General features: G+C 49.6%; 1 protein-coding gene across 9 annotated transcripts in view; it reads right to left on the minus strand.

Moving 5' to 3' along the window:
• The window catches only part of SNX8 (sorting nexin 8), a 95,152-nt gene that overhangs the window by 20,815 nt on the left and 50,419 nt on the right, over nt 1-23,918 (minus strand). For 8 of the 9 annotated variants that reach the window (XM_009442467.4, XM_009442455.5, XM_001136580.7 and 5 more), the window contains one exon: nt 163-368. In XM_009442467.4, coding sequence (XP_009440742.1) covers nt 163-303 — 141 coding nt within the window. In that variant the 5' untranslated portion in view covers nt 304-368. Of the gene's footprint in view, nt 1-162; nt 369-20,227; nt 20,933-23,918 lie in introns of those variants that run through there. The other variant, XM_063815160.1, reaches the window with a different exon arrangement.

Here is a 23,918-nt window from a genome sequence, read left to right on the forward strand (position 1 = left end):
CACCTCCGCAGCCTGACTCTGCTGCGAGTTCTGGATCTTGCCTGTAAGCCAGCCACACAGACTCACCCTTCAGCCTTCTCCTGTCACACCACTCCTGCCCTGAGACGTTGAGACGTGACCCTTTCTTCCCCCTCCTGCCCCGACACACAATTTGCCAGTTACCTGGCTGGAAACCTCATACTCCACATGCTTCAGGAAGAGGCCCTTCTTCTCCGGAATGAGCTCCACCTGCACGGTGTCCCTGGCCAGCAGCTCCTGCAGGGTGTGGGACAGCAGCAGCGGGTTCCCCTGCGGCATCTGCATTCGACTGGGGGCTGGGGCCTGCTGCACGATGGCCTGGGGCTCGATGGCCTGGGGTGTCGGCAGATCTGCAGGGGAGATGGTGAATGACCAATGAGAATAGCTGCTCAAAAGGTGGAGCCTTGGCTGGGCACGGTGGTGCAGCCCTGTAATCCCAGCACTTTGGGAGGCCCAGGAGGGAGTATCACTTGAGCCCTGCAGTTCAGGACCAATCTAGGTAATATGGTGAGACCCCATCTGTACAAAAAATAAAATAAATTGAAAAGTGCAGCCTCCCTCTGCTGTGTGCTAGCTCAGCACATGGACTCTGGCCACGTCATGCAACAGGTCCCATCGTCAGCCAGCCACACTCACTCACACTATGGAGTCGACGCCGGACTCACACTACGGAGTCGACGCCGGACTCACTCACACTACGGAGTCGAAGCTGGACTCACTCACACTACGGAGTCGAAGCCGGACTCACACTACGGAGTCGAAGCCGGACTCACCCACACTACAGAGTCGACGCCGGACTCACCCACACTACGGAGTCGACGCCGGACTCACTCACACTACGGAGTCGAAGCCGGACTCACTCACACTACGGAGTTGAAGCCGGACTCACACTACGGAGTCGAAGCCGGACTCACACTACGGAGTCGAAGCCGGACTCACTCACACTACGGAGTCGACGCCGGACTCACCCACACTACGGAGTCGACGCCGGACTCACCCACACTACGGAGTCGACGCCGGACTCACTCACACTACGGAGTCGACGCCGCACTCACTCACACTACGGAGTCGACGCCGGACTCACTCACACTACGGAGTCGACGCCGGACTCACTCACACTACGGAGTCGACGCCGGACTCACTCACACTACGGAGTCGACGCCGGACTCACTCACACTACGGAGTCGACGCCGGACTCACTCACACTACGGAGTCGACGCCGGACTCACTCACACTACGGAGTCGACGCCGGACTCACTCACACTACGGAGTCGACGCCGGACTCACTCACACTACGGAGTCGACGCCGGACTCACTCACACTACGGAGTCGACGCCGGACTCACTCACACTACGGAGTCGATGCTGGACTCACTCACACTACGGAGTCGATGCTGGACTCACTCACACTACGGAGTCGATGCTGGACTCACACTACAGAGTCGAAGCCGGACTCACACTACAGAGTCGAAGCCGGACTCACTCACACTATGGAGTCGATGCTGGACTCACTCACACTACGGAGTCGATGCTGGACTCACACTACAGAGTCGAAGCCGGACTCACACTACAGAGTCGAAGCCGGACTCACTCACACTACGGAGTCGACGCCGGACTCACTCACACTACGGAGTCGAAGCCGGACTCACTCACACTACACCCACTCACTCATGCTACGGAGTCAACGCTGGACCCACTCACTCATGCTACGGAGTCGACGCTGCGGGCACGTCCTTTTGTTCAAAAAAATCATGGTGGTCAGGCACCATGGCTCACGCCTGTAATCCTGGGACTTGGGGAGACCGAGGCAAGAGGATCGCTTGAGCTCAGGAGTTCAAGACCACCCTGGGCAAGATGGCAAAACCCCATCGCTACAAAAAATACAAAATTAGCCATGCGTGGTGGCTCACTGGCTAATTTTGCAGTCCCAGCTACTCGGGAGGTGAGAGGATCACCTGAGTCCGGGAAGGCGGAGGCTGCAGTGAGCCATGATTGCACCACTGCATTCTAGCCTAGGCAACAGAGTGAGACCCTGTCTCAAAAAAAAAGAAAAAAAAAAAAAAAACTCTTCCCTGGGAGGCTTCCACCTGCTCACGAATCAGCAAGTACACCCACATTTCTGTGACTACATCAAATCAGTCTTAACCTTGGGGAAGGAAAACAAAGTGAAATATGTACAAGTTTTGTGTGAAAAAGAATCTTCCTTTTCTCTAGAGCCAAGAGAACAGGCTCAAACCAAATAAACTAGCCATACGATCTTCTAAATGCCCCAGTGTGTTCACAGTGAACACAGTACTTTCATATGCCAAAAAGTCATCTGGACAGACAGGAGGGAGGGGAGAGAAGAAGGGAGGAAAGAAAGAGAAAAAACTCCAGGCCTGCTTATAGCTAGGACTCCCAACCACACGCACAGAAGAATTAAGCCAGAAAACTCCAGCTGCCTTACAGACAAGAAGTCACCGTGCACCCTGCACAAAGCAGCAAAAGCAAATCAGAGATCCTACGCCCAGCTTGCAAAGAAAAAACCAAAACAAGGAATAATGTTTAAAAAGTCAGTTTGGTTTTTAATACAAAGTGAGTTCTAAATAGAAAAAAAAGTGTTTCTCGTTTTTTTTGTTTTTTACATGTTAGCGCACACCTGTAATCCCAGCTACTCAGGAGGTTGAGGCAGGAAAATTATCGCTTAAACTCAGGAAGCGGAGGTTGTGGTGAGCCCAGATCACGCCACTGCACTCCAGCCTGGGCAACAGAGACTCTGTCTCAAAAAAAAAAAAAAAGTTTAAAATAAGTGTTCTCTATTAAGCATGTATTAATTTTTATGATTTTCCTGATTATTAAAATAAGATAATCTTCCAAGAAAGAATGTAAACTCAGTAATGATTACCAAGTGGTCACATGTTGGTGAAGAATTTGAACTTTGATTGCATGAGAATCTGAAAGAGCTCAAAAAACACATTTTAAATCAAAGATACTTCTTTAACTCTCGATTGTCTCAAACATCTCAATAACTTCTATGTACAAGTTCCAATCATTAGAAAGCTATGCTTTCAAATATCAATTTACTAAACTAGCATGCCCTTTTTTTTTTTTTTTTTTTTTGAGAGACAGAGTCTCGCTCTGTTGCCCAGGCTGGAGTGCAATGGCACAATCTTGGCTCACTGCAACCTCCACCTCCCGGGTTCAAGCAATTCCGCTGCCTCAGCCTCCAGAGTAAGTGGGATGACAGGCGTGCACCAATATGCCCAGCTAATTTTTGTATTTTTAGTAGAAACAGGGTTTTACCATGTTGGCCAGACTGGTCTCAAACTTCTGACCTCAAATGATCCACCCACCTCAGCCTCCCAAAGTGCTGGGATTACAGGCATGAGCCACCGCACCCGGCCAGATGCCCATATTTGCAAAATAAATTTTAATTAAGAAAAAGAAAGAAAAAGACCAGGTACTATGGCTAGCACCTACAATCCCAGCACTTTGGGAGGCTGAGGCAAGAGGATCACTTGAGCCCAGGAGTTAAAGACCAGCCTGGGCAACATAATAAGATGCCATCTCTACAAAAAATAAAATTACGGGCATGTTGGCGCAACCTGTAGTCCCAGCTACTCAGGAGGCTGAGGCAGGAGGATTGCTTGAGCCCAAGAGTTCACGGCTGCGGTATGCCAAGATTGGGCCACTGCACTCCAGCCTGGGTGACAGAGTAAGACCCTGTCTGTAAAAACGAAAAGGAAAAAAAAAAAAAAAAAACATCATTTCAAATGGGTACACTGCCAGGTGACGGACCACGCACTGCAGAACGGGCAGAAACACCAGGAGGAGGAGCCCGGCTTTCTGCAGGAATAAACGTTATGCTCACTAATGGAACTTCAATACTCTATCAAACTGACACCCCTTGAAGCAGTGCACACAGCCCATAAGACACAGAGCCTGGACAATACACCCTAAACTAACCCAGTCCCACAGAGAGAAAACAGATGAGATGAGGGAGGCCAGCTTGGCCCCCAGCTGGAAAGGTTGTGGACGCAGGATGGGATCTGGCTCAGAGAGATCCTGGCTGAAATCCAGCCTCCATCATTTCCTAGCTGTGTGGCCTAGCGCGCAGCCGCCTCTGAGCTTACTGTTCAAATCCGTGCGGTGGGCGTAAGGATGCCCTCACCCCTGGGCCTGGCCATCGCCATCTATGCCCTGATACTACAGCAACCCCCCGCAGGCCCCTCGAACGGCAGCCCCTCCCCACTCCAACCCTTCTGGCACCAAACTGCTTCACTGTGGGCTTCAGACCCAACCCGGAACCTGGACTTGGAAGTGTCTTGCCCCTGAAATGTCGCTCACTATCTGTGAGACCCTGGGAGGGAAGCAGCCCCTCAGATCCCAGGCCAAGGGCCTCAGAATTCAGTGAGGCAGGAGAGCTGAAAATAACTAGCAAATAGAAAACATTCAATAAGTGTCCCTGACTTCCTTCCAGATTTACCACGCTCCAATCTGAAAAGATTCTGCAGATCTACCCACTAAAACTCAGAATGCATTCCCCTCTCAGCAAGTTTTCGGTGGCGGTCAGCTCCCAGACTGGCTCACAAATTGGTGCCTTCCACACAATGCGTGGGAGTCACACTTGGATGCTGCACTTGCAAAGATAAACTGTGAGAGGGGGCTGGGCAGCTGTCACAGAAACCAGGCATGCGGTGAGGGGCAAAGTCAGGCCCAAGTCAGCCGCCGGCCCACTGTGACCCCTCTTTGCAACAAAAAAAGGGGAAACAACCCACAAGCAACATTCAAGATCCTTTCAGCCTCACAAGGCTGTGAATCTCCAAGCGAGTTATCCACAAATCAGAAGGTAACGAAACTTCAAACACACACACCCGTCTCCCGCCCAGTGTCTTTCACCAGGAACTTCAGACAGTAACGACCCAGAGCAGGTGAGCACCACATTCTTTTCCCAGCTGACATCTCGGGCCTCCCACCCCAGAGTCCGCAGCTTTAGAAACAAAAAAGGATTGGCCGGGCGCAGTGGCTCACGCCTGAATTCCCAGCACTTGGGGAGGCTGAGGCAGGTGGATCACCTAAGGTCAGGAGTTTGAGGCCTGCCTGGCCAACGTGGCGAAATTCCATCTCTACTAAACACACAAAAATTAGCTGGGCATGGCCAGGCATGGTGGTTCACGCCTGTAATCCCAGCACTTTGGGAGGCCGAGGCGGGTGGATCACGAGGTCAGGAGATCAAGAGCATCCTGGATAACATGGTGAAACCCCGTCTCTACTAAAAATACAAAAAATTAGCTGGGCGTGGTGGCAGGTGCCTGTAGTCCCAGCTACTCGGGAGGCTGAGGCAGGAGAATGGCGTGAACCCGGGAGGCGGAGCTTGCAGTGAGCTGAGATCGCGCCACTGCACTCCAGCCTGGGCGACAAAACCAGACTCTGTCTCAAAAAAAAAAAAGAAACAAACAAACAGGATTTACCGACAAACCCCATGCAAAGACGCTCCCCCTTCATCGGAGCACACCTTCTGCAAATGCTGACCTCGGCAGAAGTCACAGGCCCTGCCAGCCTCGGCGCAGGTCGCACGGGACAGACACTGGAGGGTCCCAAGCAGCACAGCTGCAGCTGTTGCCTGGAGGCCAAGCCCGCCCCGGAATGGCCTGCACACTACTTCCTGCTGACCCAGCGTGGGGCTACACTGAGCACTCAGAGACACCCCCAGCTCCAGGTCCGCGCCGCCCAGGCACTCCCTGGGGTTCCCCATGCCGGTGGACAGGCCTTCAGGGCCGGTGCTTTCAGAGCCAGGACAGGGCAGGGGCCTTCCCAAGGAGACCGCGAGTGTGGTTTCTACTGTCCCGTTTAGTGGCAGGGAGGACCTGAATGCGCGTTCCCATGGACTCCAAGTACCCTGCTCTTCCACGACACACGGCTGCTGTCCCCAGCTGCCAGTTCCCTAGAACAGAGGGGAGATCAGGACCAGCAAGGATGGCACAGCGTCCCAGGGCTAAATTCCCCAAAGTGGGTGCGTATCAGAATCACCTGGTGGGCTCCTTCAAACACAGAGGGCTGGGCCCACCCCCAGCGTCTCTCCAACAGGAGGGCTGGGGTGGGGACTGGGAATCTGCTTTTTTTGGAGGGGGTGCCGGAGTCTTGCTCTGTCACCCAAGCTAGAGTGCAGTGGCACAATCTTGGCTCACTGCAACCTCAGTGTCCAGGGTTCCAGCGATTCTCATGCCTCAACCTCCCGAGTAGCTGGGATTACAGGCATGTGCCACCATACCTGGCTAACTTTGTATTTTTAGGAGACACGGGGTTTCACCATGTTGACCAGGCTTGTCCTGAACTCCTGACCTCAAGTGATCTACCCGCCTCTGCCTCCCAAATTGCTGGGATTACAGGCACCCACCACCACGCCCGGCTAATTTTTGTATTTTCAGTAGAGATGGGGTTTCACCATGTTGTCCAGGCTGGTCTCGAACTCCTGACCTCAGGTGATCCACCCACCTCAGCCTCCCATAGTGCTGGGATGACAGGCGTGAGCCACCACACCCGGCCTGGAATCTGCATTTCTAACAAGTTCCCAGATGCTGCTTCTGGTCAGGGGCCACAGTTTGAAAGCCCTTGTCATAGGGCAACAGAGAGAAGGAATTCGATCACTTGTCCTGACCCCTCCCCTGAAGTAGAATGGAAATCAGGTGTTCATGAACACTGCATTTCCTTTTTTTTTTTTTTTTTTTTGAGACAGAGTCTCGCTCTGTTGCCCAGGCTGGAGTGCAATGGTGCAATCTCAGCTCACTGCAATCTCCGCCTCCCGGGTTTAAGCGATTCTCCTGCCTCCGCCTCCTACTGAGTAACTGGGACTACAGGTGCACACCACCATGTCCAGCTAATTTTTTGTGTTTTTAGTAGAGACAGGTTTTCACCAAGTTGGCCAGGCTGGTCTCGATCTCCTGACCTTGTAATCCGCCCACCTCAGCCTCCCAAAGTGCTGGGATTACAGGCGTGAGCCACCGTGCCTGGCCTACTGCTTTTATTTCTTCATCTGGATGGGGAGAATGAAAAACGACAAGTCAGACTACACCTTTTCCACTGAAATCAAATGAAAGACAGTCCGCAGATGTCTTCAATTTTCAATGTGAATATTCCTTCTTCCGCTCACAAACACTTTCTACCCTGGATTAAAACCTTCTCTACTTACACATTCTGAGTCGGCTAATAAATAAGTAAGTAAATTAATTAAAACTTCTTGGCTGGGTGGAGTGCCTCACACCTGTAAATCCCAGCACTTTTGGAGGCTGAGGTGGGCGGATCACAAGGTCAGGAGATCAAGACCATCCTGGCTAACACGGTGAAACCTCGTCTCTACTAAAAATACAAAAAATTAGCCGGGGGTGGTGGCGGACACCTGTAGTCCCCGCTATTCGGGAGTCTGAGGCAGGAGAATGGCGTGAACCCGGGAGGCAGAACTTGCAGTGAGCCGAGATGGCGCCACTGCACTCCAGCCTGGGTGACAGAGCAAGACTCCGTCTCAAAAAAAAAAAAAAAATTACAAAAAATTAGTTAGGCATGGTGGCAGGCGCCTGTAGTCCCAGCTACTTGGGAGGCTGAGGCAGGAGAATTGCTTGAACCCGGGAGGCAGAGGTTGCGGTGAGCCAAGATCATGCCACTGCATTCCAGCCTGGGCAACAGAGCGAGACTCAGTCTCAAAACAAAAAAACCTTCTCTAAGCTACTATGTTATTCTGAAATTAATAAACTGTTCTCAGGAAATGGAAGCAGAAGTTTCCTGATCCATATTATAGCCATGGCATTAGACATGAGAGTTTGGCAGCTCTGTGGCCAGGGAACAGCAGGAACGCCCCTCGAACATGGAGAAATAGAGATGCTTCTGTTACAGGTAGCACACTTCACCCATGGTCCTCTCATGCCCAAGACAGCTCCCCTAACTACTGCACTAACTGCCATACAGGTCTCATACTTTCTTTTTCTATTTTTTTTACTTGAGACAGGATCTTTCTCTGTTGCCTAGGCTGGAATGCAGTGGCACGATCACAGCTCACTGTTGCCAGGACCTCCTGGGCTCAAGCAATCCTCCCACCTCAGCCTCCCAAGTAGCTGGAACTATAAATGTAGTACCAGTGTGCACCACCACGCCCAGCTAATTTTTGTATTTTTTGTAGATATGGGGGTCTCACTATGTTGCCCAGGCTGTTCTCGAACTCCTGGACTCAAGCAATCCTCCCACCTCAACCTACCAAAGTGCTGGGATTACAGGCGTGAGCCATAGCACCCAGCCTAGGTTGTATACTTTAAACAGTAACTTTTTTCTTTTTTTTTTTTTTTCTTTTTTGAGAGGGAGTCTTGCTCTGTCTCCCAAGCTGGAATGCAGTAGCGCTATCTCGGCTCACTGCAACCTCCAAGTCCCGAGTTCAAGCGATTCTCCTGCCTCAGCCTTCAGAGTAGCTGGGATTACAGGCACACACCACCACGCCTGACTAATTTTTGTATTTTGGGTAGAGACGGGGTTTCACCATGATGGCCAGGTTGGTCTTGAACTCCTGAACTCAGGTGATCCGCCTGCCTCGGCCTCCCAAAGTGCTGGGATTACAGACGAGAGCCACCTCACCCAGCCTAGGTCGTATACTTTAAACAGAAACTTTTCATAGCCTCAATTTCATTAACCTTAAGGTTTATTTTTAATACCTTATTTAATGTGATGTAACATTAAGATATTTTGAAATAAACTCACTCCATCCCTACAACCTGTATACATCTATATTCATTTTTGCATATTACTTTCCATGTGCATAAAGCTGTAATGTGCCATACGGGCTATTTTATAATTTTTTTTTTTTTTTTTGATGGAGTCTTGCTCTGTCGCCCAGGCTGGAGTGCAGTGGCACGATCTCGGCTCACTGCAACCTCCACCTCCCGGGGTTCACGCCATTCTCCTGCCTCAGCCTCCTGAGTAGCTGGGACTACAGGCGCCCACCACCACATCCGGCTAATTTTTTGTATTTTTAGTAGAGATGGGGTTTCACCATGTTAGCCAGGATGGTCTCGATCTCCTGACCTCGTGATCCACGCCTCAGCCTCCCAAAGTGCTGGGATTACAGGCATGAGCCACCGCACCCAGCCTAAATTTTTTATAGATTTTATATTTTTAAAAAATTAATTTTTTGGCCAGGCGAGGTGGCTCACACCTGTGATCCCAGCACTTTGGGAGGCTGAGGTGGGCAGATCATGAGGTCAGGAGTTCAAGACCAGCCTGGCCAACATGGTGAAACCCCATCTCTACTAATAATACAAAAATTAGCCAGGCAGGGTGGTGTGTGCCTGTAATCCCACCTACTCGGGAGGCTGAGGAAGGAGAATCACTTGAACCTGAGAGGCGGAGGTGGAGGTTGTTGTGAGCCGAGATCGCACCACTGCACTCCAGCCTAGGCGACAGAGCAAGACTGTCTTAAAAAAAAAAAAAAAAAAAAAAAAAAATTCAGATACTGTCTTTGTAGAAAATCTTAGTGAATATTTTTATGACATCCAGAGATAAATTTCTGTCATGGATATATTAAATTTACAGTGAAAATACACACACACACATTACAGACACACGTCATTCCCCTCCTCTCCCTTTCCCTACTCAAAGTGAGTGCTTTCTAGAGCTGATGGGTACCGTTTCCAGGCAGGTGTTTCTCGACTGCGCAGCCCAGTGAGTTTTCTACATGAGTGCCCCAGTGCCATCGCACCCAGAGAAGCAACAGCAGAATTAGCATCGATGCCCACTCAGAACCTGTCAGTCACCACCCCAAGAGTAACCACTGACTTCTCAAGCTCAGGGGTTTTTTGGGGGTTTGCCTGTTTTGGGGTTTTTGTTTTTGAGACAGGGTCTCACTCTGTCGCCCAGGCTGGAGTGCAGTGATGCAGTCACAGCTCACTGTAGCCTTGACGTCCCCGGCTCAAGCAATCCTCCCATCTCAGCCTCCTGAGTGTAGCTGGGACCATAGGCACATGCCACCACACCCAGCTAATTTTCGTATTTTTTGTAGAGATGAGGTTTCCCCATGTTGCTCAGGCTGGTCTCCAACTCCCAGTCTCAAGCAATCCTCCTTCCTCAGCCTCCAAAAGTGCTGGGATTACAGGTGTGAGCCTCTGCACCTGGCCTGTTTTTATATTATGTAACCACGGTCGAAAGTCAGTTCCTTTGTTCCTGACGTCTTTCCCTCAGCATCAGGCTGCGAGACCTGTTGTGCACGTGGCTGTGGGGCGATGGCTGCCCCTGTGGTGGGCGCCGCTGCGTGACTATGTGTCCTCGTCGCCTCCTCCTCCCTCTGCTGCGGGGCATCTGGGAGGGTTCCAGCGCCTCCCTGTTCCACACGGTGCTGTTACGAACATTCCAGCACGTGGCTCTTGGTGGACATATGTGTGCCTTTCTGTTGGCTCCGTAACATATCTACAAGTGAAATTGCTGGATCACGGGATCTGCATATGTTCAGCTTGGTAAATATTTCAGTTTTCCAAAGTGACTGAGCCAATTCACACTCCCACCAGCAAGAGCTCCAGCTGCCTCGCACACGGGCCAACATTCAGCATTTTCCGTCCGTCTTCCCTCATTCCAGGAGGCCTGTGCCTCTTTTAACACAGTTGCGATCCATTAATTCACTGTTCCATCTAGATGCTTTTCCCTTTACGTTATAACCACCGTTCCATATTCCCAATCCTCAGGGAGGAAGCAAAAATTCTGTTTTTCTCTTTTTTTTAATGCTGTGGGGATACATTCACTAGATTGCCAAGGTAATACTGCAGACACTCTCTGAACATAGTTTCGGGAAAAAAGTCTTATTTGATGCTTTTCTGTTAGTAAAACGTAGTACTGTTCACGTGGGTATAAAAAAGCCATTTGGGCCAAGCACCTTGGCACGCACCTATAGTCCCAGCTATTCGGGAGGCTGAGGCGGAGGCTACAGTGAGCCATGATCGAGCCACTACACTCCTGCCTGGGCAACAGAGCAAGACTCCATTTCAAAAAATAAAAATAAGGCCAGCGTGATAGCACACACCTGTAATGCCAACAATTTGGGAGGCTGAGGTGGAGGCTACAGTGAGCCATGATCGAGCCACTACACTCCTGCCTGGGCAACAGAGCAAGACTCCATTTCAAAAAATAAAAATAAGGCCAGCGTGATAGCACACACCTGTAATGCCAACACTTTGGGAGGCTGAGGCGAGTGGATCACCTGAGGTCAGGAGTTCGGGACCAGCCTGGCCAACATGGTGAAACCCTACCTCTACTAAAAATACAAAAATTAGCCGGGCGTGGTGGTGCACACCTGTAATCCCAGCTACTCGGGAGGCTGAGGAAGGAAAATCGCTTGAACCTGGGAGGTGGAGGTTGCAGTGAGCCGAGATTACACCATGGCACTCCAGCCTGGGCAACAAGGGCAAAACTCTGCCTCTAAATAAATGAAAAAATAAATAAATAAAGCCAGTGCGATGGCTCGTACCTGTAATCCCAGCACTTTTGGAGGCCAAGATGGGTGGATCACTGGAGGCCTGGAGTTCGAGACCAGCCAGGACAACACAGTCATACTCAGTCTCTACTAAAAATACAAATAAAATTAGCCAGGCACAGTGGTGCATGCCTGTAATTCCAGCTACTCCAGAGGCTGAGGCACGAGAATCTCTTGAACCCAGGAGGTAGAAGTTGCAGTGAGCCGAGATCACACCACTGCACTCTAGCCTCAGTGACGGAATGAGACTCTGTCTCAAAAAATAAAGAAAAGAAAAGAAAAATAACAGTGCCCAGCACATAATAGATGCTAAATAAACATCTGCTGAATGAATGAAAATAATCTAATTCACGTGAGCAAGAAAGCCATAAAACTTAATTTGGGGCCAGGAGGGTGGCCGAGGCAGGGCGACAGCCGCATGCCCTCCCAGCACCTGTGAGGTCTCATGGTGATGGGGACCGCGCCTCAGTCAGCCACAGCACCAAGCAAAAGCTGCTGACACAAAGAGAATGTGGTCAACAGACCCTGCCACACCGAGTCCCGAGAGTGACCTCCGCACAAGGCAGAGAATCTTCCCTCCTCCACCACGGCCTCTCTGCCAATTCTCAGCTACATCCTTTTCCCCCAGGAGAACAGGAGGAGGAACCCAGGTGAGGAAACATTGCCGCATTGTCCAGACAACCAACCTACAGTCAGAGAAGAAGGTTGCTGTCTTCCTGCAATGGTCTCAGTGTTGCTACCTTGAAGCAAAGTATAAACAGTCTTGTAGCTGGGCACTGGCTCATGCCTGCAATCCCAGAACTTTGGGAGGCTGAGGCTGCAGAGGATCACTTGAGCCCAGGAGTTTGAGACCAACCTGGGCAACACAGCAAGACCCTATTTCTACCAAAAAAAGAGAAAAAAAAAACCAGTCAGGTGTGGTGGTGTGAATCTGTAGTTCCAGCTGCTTCCAAAGCTGAGGCAGGAGGGTCCTTTGAGCCCAGAAGTTCAAGGCTGCAGTAAGCTATGATTGCACTACTGCAGTCCAGCCTAGGGAGCAGAAGAGACCCTGTTTAAAAAAAAGAAAGAAAGAAACTAGGCCGGATGTGGTGGACTACACCTGTAATCCCAGCACTTTGGGAGGCCAAGGTGGGCAGATCACCTGAGCTCAGGAGTTCGAGACCACCATGGCCAACATGGCGAAACCCTGTCTCTACTAAAAATACAAAAATTAGCTGGGTGTGGTGGCACATGCCTGTAATCTCAGCTACTCGGAAGGCTGAGGCACGAGAATCACTTGAATCCAGGAGGCAGAGGCTGCAGGGAGCCAAGATCATGGCACTGCACTCTAGCCTGGGTTATAGAGTGAGACTCCGTCTCAAAAAGAAAAAAGAAAAAAAAAAGGAAACCAGTCTCGTAAGACCCAACCCCCTGGTCCTGATTACTGAGAATTTCTGAAATGAGTTCTCTCCAGGCTCCAAGCTCAGTTCAAACCCCACTTCAACAATGAAGCACTTCCCACCCCGGTTAAGGGTCTATCAGTCCTTCCTTCCTTCACACTCCCACAACTGGCTTCACTCTCCTTTTTCAACCTTCCTCAACCTGTCTCATTCACAGGCTTCTCCCAAACTAAAACAAACACTCCCTTAGAGAGCTGTGGCTTCCCACTGCTGCCTATCATGGGAGGAGCACACCACAGGTGCACCCAGAACACGTCTAATGACGGACAACTGGGTACCCACCTTCAAAAGCATGAGGCATGACTGGGCGCACTGGCTCATGCCTGTAATCCCAACACTCTGGGAGGCCAAGGTGGATGGATCACCTGAGGTCAGGAGTTCGACACCAGCCTGACCAACATGGTGAAACCCTGTCTCTACTAAAAATACGAAATTAGCCAGGCGTGGTGGTGCATGCCTGTAATCCCAGCTACTTGGGAGGCTGAGGCAGGAGAATCACTTGAACCTGGGAGGCAGAGGTTGCAGTGAGCCAAGATCCCACCATTGTACTCCAGCCTGGGCAACAGTGAGACTCCATCTCAAAAAAAAAAAAAAAAAATGAAGCCGGACCCCTCCCTCACACCATATATGATAACTAACTCAAAACTGATCACAGACCTAAATGCAAGAGCTACCACTACAAAACTCTTAGCAGAAAATATAGGCATAAATCTTCATGACCTTGGGTTAGGCAAAGACTTCTTTTTTTTTTTTTAAGACGGAGTCTTGCTCTGTCGCCCAGGCTGGAGTGCAGTGGCGCGATCTCGGCTCACTGCAAGCCCCGCCTCCCAGGTTCACGCCATTCTCCTGCCTCAGCCTCCCGAGTAGCTGGGACTACAGGCGTCCACCACCACACCCGGCTAATTTTTTGTATTTTTAGTAGAAATGGGGTTTCACTGTGTTAGCCAGGATGGTCTCGATCTCCTGACCTCGTGATCCACCCACCTTGGCCTCCCAAAGTGCTGGGATTACAGGCGTGAGCCACTGTGCCCGGCCCAGGCAAAGACTTCTTAGATATGACACCAAAAGCACAGCAACAAAAGAACAAAATACCCAGCAATTTGGGAGGTTGAGGTGGGAGGGTTTCCTCGAGGCTAGATTTGGACACCAGCCTGGGCAACGCGGCAAGATCCCGCCTCTACAAAACAAAAATAAAAAATTAGCCAGGCATGGTGGCTCATGCTTGTAGTCCCAGCTACCCAAGAAGCCAAGGTGGCAGAATCACTTGAGCCCAGGTTGAGGCTGCAGTGAGCTACGATCATGCCACTGCACTCCAGCCTGGGTGATAGAGTAAGACCTTATACCTAAAAATAATAAGTAAATACATAACAAAACAGATAAACTGAACTTCATCAAAATTTAAAACTGCTGTGCTGCAAACGACACCACCAAGAAAGTGAGACCAGGCTGGGCACAGTGGCTCACGCCTGTAATCATAGCACTTTTGGGAGGCTGAGGTGGGAGGATCACAATTCCTAAGCAGGTATCCAATTCCTAAGCTTAAGCGATCCACCCACCTCGGCCTCCCAAAGTGCTGGATTACAGGCGTGAGCCACTGAAACAAGCCAAATTACCTAATTTTAAAGATGTACAAAAAATTTGAATAGTCATTTATCTAAAGAAGATGCAGAAATGGCCAATGAGCACCTGAAAAGATGCTCAGTCGGGTGCGGTGGCTCACGCCTGTAATCCTAGCACTTTGGGAGGCCGAGGCAGGTGGATCATGAGGTCAGGAGATCGAGACCACCCTGGCCAACATGGTGAAACCCCATCTCTACTAAAAATACAAAAATACAAAAATTAGCTAGGCATGGTGGTGGGCACCTGTAATCTCAGCTACTCGGGAGGCTGAGGCCAGAGAATCGTTTGAACCTGGGAGGCAGAGGTTGCAGTGAGCCGAGATCACGCCATTGCATCCCAGCCCAGGCGACAAGTGCAAGACTCCATCTCAAAATAAATAAATAAATAAGAAAAAAAAGAAAAAAAAAAGATGCTCAACCACAGTGAGATGTCACCACCCCCACCACAATGGCTATAATCACAAAGACAGGCAGTCACCAGTACTGGCAAGGACTTCAAGATTGGAGCCCTCATACAGTGCTGGTGTCTGGAAGTCTACCAGACACTTCATAGACCATCTCTTTGTTCCTAAAAACACTGTAAGCAGGTACATTTGTGATCTCATTTTACAGATGCAGAAATTGGAGGCCCAGCGGGTGATGACCTGCCCAAGGTCACAGAGCCAGCAAGGTGGCTGTGGGGACAGAACATGTACCAGGCTACTCAGTGACACCAGAGCCTAGGCTCCCTCCCTGGTGGCCTCATTCAACACCCAAAAACATGTGAGCAGGAGCAGGAGCTGGAGCCGCAGGTCTGTCTGTGACCATCAGCAAGCAGTTCACCCCTCTGCACTCTGAGGTCCCTGCTCTAAAATGAGGCCAAGGCCAGCAGCGGCTCACACCTGTAATCCCAGCACTTTGGGAGGCCGAACAGGGAGGATCACTTGAGCCAGGAGCTGGAGACCAGCCCGGGGAACATGGCAATACCCCATCTCTACAAAAAAATAAAAAGTCAGGCATGGTGGTGCACACCTGTGGTCCCAGCTACTTGGGAAGCTGAGGTAGGAGGATCACTTGAGCCCCAGGAGTTCAAGGCTACAGTGAGCTATGATTCTGCCACTGCATTCCAACCTGGGTAACAGAATAAGACCCTGTCTCCTAAAATATAAAAATAAATAAAATAAAATAATAAAAGACAAGACCATCCACCTCACTGTTTGGTTGCAAGAATTCAAAACAGAAAATGTAGGCCGGGCGCGGTGGCTCACACCTGTTATCCCAGCACTTTGGGAGGTCGAGGCGGGCAGATCACTTGAGGTCAGGAGTTCGAGACCAGCCTGGCCAACATGGTGAAACACCATATCTAATAAAAATACAAAAATTAGCCAAGCATGGTGGCACGCGCCTGTAATCCCAGCTACTCGGGAGTCTGAGGCTCGAATACTGCTTGAACTCAGGAGACGGAGGCTGCAGTGAGCCGAGATCGTGCCATTGCACCCAGCCCGGGTAACAGAGGGATACTCCATCTCAAAAAAAAAAAAAAAAAAAAAGAGGCCAGGCGCGGAGGCGCACACCTGTAATCTCAGCACTTTGGGAGGCCAAGGCAGGTGGATCACCTGAGAACAGGAGTGCAAGACTAGCCTGGCCAACATGGTGAAACCCTGTCTCTACTAAAAATACAAAAATCAGCCAGGCATGGTGGCGGGCGCCTGTAATCCCAGCAAAAAAAAAAAAGGAAATGTGTTTCTGTTGCTTTTGGGGCCTTGGGCATAAATTCTTTGCCTTGGCCTATGTCCGGAAGAGTTCTCCCAATGTTATCTTCTAGAGTTGTTATAGTTTCAGGTCTTAGATTTAAGTCTTGAGTTGATTTTTGCATATGGTGAGAGACAGCGACCCAGTTTCATTCTTTTGCATGTGGCTATCCAATTTTCCCAGCGCCACTTATTAACCAGGGCGTCCTTTCCCCAGTGATATGTTTTTGTATGTTTTGTCAAAGATCAGCTGCTTGTAAAAATGTAGCTTTATTTCTGGGTTCCTATTCTGTTCTATGGGTCTGTGTGCACGTTTATACCAGCATCATGCTATTTTGGTTACTACAGCCTTAGAGATTAACTTGAATCAGGTAATGCGATCCCTCCAAATTCATTCCTTTTGCTTAGGATTGCTTTGGCTTTTCAGGCTCATTGTTTCCATGTGAATTTTTGGATTTTTTTCTAATTCTGTGAAAAATGACGTTGGTATCTTGGTAGGAATCACACTGACTCTGTAGATTGCTTTGGGCAGTGTGGTCATTTTCACAATATTGATTCTCCCAATCCCCGAGCACGGGATGTTTTTCCATTTGTTTGTGTCATCTATGATTTATTTCATCAGTGTTTTATTGTTCTCCTTGTAGAGATCTTTCACATCCTTGGGTAACTATATTCCTAGGGTGTTTGGTTGTTGTTATTGTAGCTATTGTAAATGGGAATGAGTTCTTGATTTGATTCTCAGCTTGGTCGCTGCTGGCAGATAGCAGTGCTACTGATTTGTGTATACTGATTTTGTAACCTGAAACTTCGCTGAATTCTTTTCTCAAATCTAGGAGTCTTCTAGAGGAGTCTTGAGGGTGTTCTAGGTATAATATCATACCATCAGCAAACAGAGATAGTTTGACTTCCTCTCTTCCAATGCAGATGCACTTTATTTCTCTTGCCTGATTGCTATATAAATGGGGCTATTTAATACCTTATTTAATGTGATGTAACATTAAGATATTTTGAAATGGCCGGGTGTGGTGGCTCACACCTGTAATCCCAGCACTTTGGGAGGCCGAGGCGGGTGGATCACCTGAGGTCAGGAGTTCGAGACCAGCCTAGCCAACATGGTTAAACCCCATCTCTACAAAAATACAAAAATTAGCCGGGCATGGTGGCGGACACCTGTAATCCCAGCTACTCAGGAGGCTGAGGCATGAGAATCGCTTGAACCTGGGAGGCAGAGGTTGCAGTGAGCTGAGATCACGCCATTGCACTCCAGCCTGGGCGACAAGAGTGAGACTCTGTCTCAAAAAAGAAAAAAATATATACAAATGGCCAACAAATATATGCAAAATGCTCAAAATCACTAATCCATCACAGGGACATGCAAATTAAAACCACGAGATAGTATCTTAACCCAGCCAGAATGGCTATTATTAAAAAGTCAAAGAACAACAGATGTTGGCATAGATGTGGTACAGAGGGAATGCTTATACGCTACCAATGGGAATGAAATTACTACAGCCTCTGCGGAAAACAGTATGGAGATTTCTCAGAAAACTAAAGGCACATCTACCATTCAATCCAGTAGTCCCACTACTGGGTAATCACCCAAAAGAAAAGAAATAATTACATCAAAAGGGGGACGGGCATGGTGGCTCACACCTGTAATCCCAGCACTTTGGGAGGCCGAGGCAGGCAGATCACTTGAGGTCAGGAGTTCGAGACCAGCCTGGCTAACATGGTGAAACCCCATCTCTACTAAAAATACAAAATTAGCCAGGCACGGTGGCACGTGCCTATAATCCCAGCTATTTGGGAGGCTGAGGCAGGAGAATCGCTTGAACCCAAGAGGGACAGGTTGCAGTGAGCCGAGATTGTGCCACTGCACTGCAGCCTGGGCAACAAGAGCAAAACCCCGCCGCAAAAAAAAATACCTGCACATGCCCATTTATCGCAGCACAATTCACAGTTGCAAAGATATGGAATCAACATAAGTGCCCGTCAACCGATGAGTAGATGCAGAAAATGTGGTTCATATACATCATGGAATTCTACTCAGTCATAGAAAAGAATGAAATCATGTCTTTTGCAGCAACTTGGATGAGACTGGAGGCCATTATCCTAAGTGAAGTAACTCAGGATCAGAAACCCAAATACCACATGTTCTCACTTATAAGTGAGAGCTGAACTACGGGTACACAAAAGCAGGCAGAAGTGGGATAACAGACACTGGACCCTCAGAGGGCGGGAGGGGGTGAAGGATGAAAAATTACCTACTGTGTACCATGGACATTATTTTGGTGACAAGTACAATAAAAACCCAACCTTGACCAATGAACAATTCATCTACATAACCAAAAACCAGCCCTAAAACTATTGAAATGAAAATATTTTTTTAAAAGAAACACTAAAAAAACACAAAAAATGTTAAAGCACCTAGCACGGTGCCCAGGGCCCAAGCTTTTCTTTATTCTTATTTTTAGAGAGGATCTCGCTCTGTCGTGCAGGCTGGAGTACAGTAGTGCGATCACAGCTCGCACAGTGCGAGATCACCTCGAACTCCCAGGCTCTAGTGATCTTCCTGCCTCAGCCTCCCGAGTAGCCGGGGCTACAGGCCTGCCCCATCATGTGCAGCTAACTTTTTATTTTTTTTGTAGAGGCAGAGTCTCACTATGGTGCCCAGGCTCTGAGCTTTTCTTTTTCATTTTGTTTTTGGTTTGGGTTGTTTTGTTTTGTTTTTTCAGACGGAGTCTCATTCTGTCCCCCAGGCTGGAGTGCAGTGGTGCAATCTCGGCTCTCTGCAACCGCAGCCTCCCAGGTTCCAGCAATTCTCCTGCCTCAGCCTCCCGGGTAGCTGGGACTACAGGCATGCACCAGCACGCCCAGGTAATTTTTGTATTTTTAGTAGAGACGGGGGTTTCACCATGTTGGCCAGGCTGGTCTCGAACTCCTAACCTCAGGTGATCCACCCGCCTCAGCCTCCCAAAGTGCTGGGATTACAGGCATGAGCCACCACACCCAACCTGGGTTTTGTTTTTGTTTTTGTTGTTTGTTTTTTGTTTTTGAGATGGTGTCTTGCTCTGTCCCCCAGCCTGGAGGGCAGTGGCACGATCTCAGCTCACTGCAACCTCCACCTCCCAGGTTGAAGAGATTCTCATACCTCAGCCTCCCGAGCAGCTGGGATTACAGGCACATGCTACCACGCCTGGCTAATTTTTTGGATTTTTGGTAGAGACAGGGTTTCGCCATGATGGCCAGGCTGGTCTCGAACTCCTGACCTCAAGTGATCCTCCCACCTCGGCCTCCTAAAGTGCTGGGATTACATGTGTGACCCACCGTGCCTGGTCTGAGCTTTTCTTTTTTAATGGGCCTATACTCCTGATACCAAATTCCCAGATCAAACCACAGACGGAGCAAGCTGCTGACCAGGGTCAGGGCTCCCCAGAGAGCTAGGTTCCTCGACAGGACAACGGCATCTTGTTCTCATCAGGAACCAGACCACGCCTGAGGTTCCGTGGATGATTACAAACAGAGCACGGGCCATCCATCGCTGAGACCCAGGGAACTGCATATGAACCCCCCACACACACCCACACGCAAGCAGGACATGGGAGATACAAGAGACCAGACCACAAAAGGGGGAAAAAAAATCACTGGTTCCACGTCACAAAACTGAAGTGTGGTGCTGGAAATACTCACCGCTCAGATGATTTCCTCTGACTCAAATCAGAGTCAAGGGACAAGCGGAGCCAGCCAAGGACATCAGAGCCATCCGTCCCACCAATCCCCCGGAACCCCCTTCTGAAAGGGCCCATTGGACTTCAGCTCATTCCTCAAAACACCTCTCGGGTCTCTCATTTCGGGAATGTTTATCTGAGGGGAGGCCCAGCGATTTGTTCCGGAGTTAAAAAGGAATACTATTTTAGCAAATTGGGGGAATCTTGGAATAACTTACCAAGTAGGAGTTTGGAGTTCCAAAAAGAGTCCTCGTCTCTGTTTAACTAAATGCCACCCATGCCTGGTTTCTTGCGTTTTCTTTTTTAACCCTCCTCCTGGCTGGTGGTTGGTTTGGTCTGAAAGTGACTCCGTTTTTTTCTAGGGTCTCCTGACATGAAAGTGAAGATATTCCAAAATATCCGACGGGGCTAAGTCTGTCTTGATCCTCATAGAGGCCAAATGGAGAAGAACCTTCATTGGCCACCAAATAAGGTCCCTCCAAGAAAATTCCAAGCAGTCAGCCAGCATAATGGGCCAAGTGAGATACAATTAAATCCATTTCAGCAAACCTTGATTGATCTATGGCAAGCACAGCAAGGAAGAAGGCGCACTTCCTTCTCCCGGCTGCCTTAAGGGTAGACAACCAGGAACGCAATTAATCAACCAGAAAATGTAACGCCTCAGAAGTCAGCAAGAACAAATTAGGAACTGTGAAAAATGTCACAGGAAGAGAAATATTTAGTCAGTTTTTCCCCCACGACTAAATTTGCACTGAACACGAAGACCTAGTTTTCCATGCACAGAAGGCTGGACTCTCATCTGGTGTCTTACAGACCCCAAAACTCCAAGATTGGTTAACCAGGATGCTCAGATTATCTTAATGCGTTTAAGGGAACTCAGCCTGTGCCTCACAAAATTCAAGAAGTGATTTGTTTTTTCAGAGCTGACAATTCAAGGAGATTTTATGTTCAAATCAACTGGAAACAGACTGTCTACACCCAGTTGTCCAGAATGAACTAAATATTTTCAGTAGACACGTTGCAAAGCTTTCTCTCTTTTTTTTGGAGACAGAGTCTTGATCTGTTGTCACCTAGGCTGGAGTGCAGTGGCACGATCTTAGCTCACTGTAGCCTCAGTCTCCTGGGCTCAAGCGATCCTCCTGCCTCAGCCTCCCAAGTAACCGGAACTACAGACACATACCACCATGCCTGGCTAATTTTTTCATTTTTGTAGAGAAAAGGTCTCGCTATGTAATGCCCAGGCTGGTCTTTTTTTCTTTTTTTTTTTTAATTATTGAGACAGAGTTTCATTCTTGTCACCCAGGTTGGAGTGCAGTGGTGCAATCTTGGCTCCCTGCAACCTCCACCTCCTGGGTTCAAATGATTCTCCTGCCTCAGCCTCCCGAGTAGCTAGGATTATAGGCGCATGCCACCACGCCCAGCTAATTTTTGTATTTTTAGTAGAGACGGGGTTTCACCATGTTGGCCAGGCTGTTCTCGAACTCCTGACCTCAAGTGATCTGTCTACCTTGGCCTCCCAAAGTGCTGGGATTACAGGCGTGAGCCTCTGTGCCCAGCCCCTGTTGTGGAGCTTAAACCCAACCTCGAACAAGACAAGTAACCATTCTCCCACAAAATGACTTCAACACTCACAACAGGCATTCTGAATTTACATGCTCTTTCATTACGTCCTGTTTCCTAACTTTAAAGTGCATTCCTGTTCTGAAAAGATAAAAAGGACCTAGCACAATTGTCTAGGGTGTTATTTATGAGAAAGGTCTGTGCAACTATCTCCCTCTAAGGAAAACCATCTGAAGAGGGAAAGCTCCATGCCTACGAATGGCTGCTTAACGTGGCCAGACGCAAATCCAACAGAGACCCTCACAGGCCAGGCCACACTGCTCATGTCCCAGCTGCAGCCCCACGCCTGGTGTGAATCCCAGCACCACCACCTATTGGCCGTGTGCTCATGGGCATATGAATACAAGGCAGGCCAGCCCCCAAATTCGGGCTTAGCCCAGAGGCTTCTAGGCTTTGTCTAGGAAGGAATTCAAGGCTGAGCCGATGGTGTTAGCAACTTTTATTGAAGCAGCAGCACGTACAGCAGCAACAGAGGTCCTGCACCTTGCAGAGCAGAACCACCCCCTTACCAGGGCACCCAGAGCAGCAACTTAGAGGCAGTGTTGCACTCATATTTACACCTACTTTTAATTATATGCAAACTAAGGGGTGATTTATGCAGCAATTTCTAGAATAGGGGTAGTAAATTCTGGGTTGTCCAGTCATTGTCATGGAAAAGGGCAACCACGTGTTGCCATGGTGATGGTAAACTGACATGGCCCACTGGCAGGCGTGTCTTATGGGAAGGTGATTCTGCCCTGGACCTATTTCAGCTAGTCCTCAATTTCGACTGCTATCCAGGCCCTGCCTCCAGCGTCGAGTTCTGTCTCCTAACTCATTACCAAACCTCGGTATGCCTCAGTTTCCTCATCTCTGAAGTGAGGCTAGGACTACCTACTTCTCAGCTTGTTAGTTCACACACAGACCCTAAGGAGAATGCAGAGCACATTGTCCAGGCTCTCAAAGAGTTGGGGATCGGCCAGGTGCGGTGGCTCACACCTGTAATCCCAGCACTTTGGGAGGCTGAGGCAGGCAGATCACGAGGTCAGGAGATCGAGACCATCCTGGCTAACACGGTGAAACCCCATCTCTACTAAAAAAATACAAAAAAATTAGCCAGGCGTGGTGGCGGGAGCCTGTAGTCCCAGCTCCTCGGGAGGCTGAGGCAGGAGAATGGCATGAACCCGGGAGGCGGAGCTCGCAGTGAGCCGAGACTGTGCGACTGCACTCCAGCCTGGACGACAGAGCGAGACTCCGTCTCAAAAAAAAAAAAAAAAAAAAGGAGTTGGGGATCAGTGGGACTCATTCTCCCACCCCTGCTCTGCAAAGAAGGACCGACTACACATAAATCCATCTCCCCGGCCGGGCACGGCAGCTCACGCCTGGAATCCCAGCACTTTGGGAGGCCGAGGCGGAGAGATCACAAGGTCAGGAGATAGAGACCATCCTGGCTAACAGGGTGAAACCCCATCTCTACTAAAAATACAAAAAATTAGCCAGGCGTGGTGGTGGGCGCCTGTAGTCCCAGCTACTCGGGAGGCTGAGGCAGGAGAATGGCGTGAACCCGGGAGGCGGAGCTTGCAGTGAGCTGAGATCACGCCGCTGCACTCCAGCCTGGGCGACAGAGCGAGACTCCATCTCAAAAAAAAAAAAAATTCCATCTCCCCAAGGACAGGGGCAGATGGGAATACGGTCCCCTCACTGAGTAGCCCACCTTGGAGGGAAGCACGCCCATTTGCACATAACACAGGGTCACTTTAAACTTCGCAGAAGCTTCCAGGAGTGTCCCCCCTTTCCTATCTAGCCAAGGAAGGAAGGCTAACCGTGCACGTGCCGTCCTGAGATAAGAAACTGCACACACAGAGACACTCCCCAGACTCCGAAGAGCTGAAAATGCAATTTCAAATCTCCTTTTGGTGCAAAACACGGGCACTAAGTGGCCGGTTCTTGAAAGACAGGTCCACCCCCAGCCTGGACTGGAATTTCTCAGGAGCTGGGAGGTGAAATTTCGGTCCTGAAGATAATGAACTGTGCCCAGTAATGAATATCATCTGACTCTCCTTGACAGCTTTGGCCAGAGAGCTGCTTTTGGCTTTTGGCTGAGAGTGAGGTTCCCAGACAAGCCTTGCTGTTCCTGCAGACGCCGGAGGGTCTGGGTGCTCCTTCCTGCTGTGCTGCCGCGGGGTCACCGAAACAGCCGGACTCAACAGAGCACCGGGCTGAGCCAGCAGCACTCAGGCCTCAGAAACGGCTGGAGGCAGGGGAGCTCTTCTGCTGATCAACCACAGTGCCCTCTGTTAGGAGCGGACA

Source organism: Pan troglodytes, chromosome 6 (genome assembly GCF_028858775.2).
Source record: "Pan troglodytes isolate AG18354 chromosome 6, NHGRI_mPanTro3-v2.0_pri, whole genome shotgun sequence".
Classification (NCBI taxonomy): Eukaryota; Metazoa; Chordata; class Mammalia; order Primates; family Hominidae; genus Pan; species Pan troglodytes.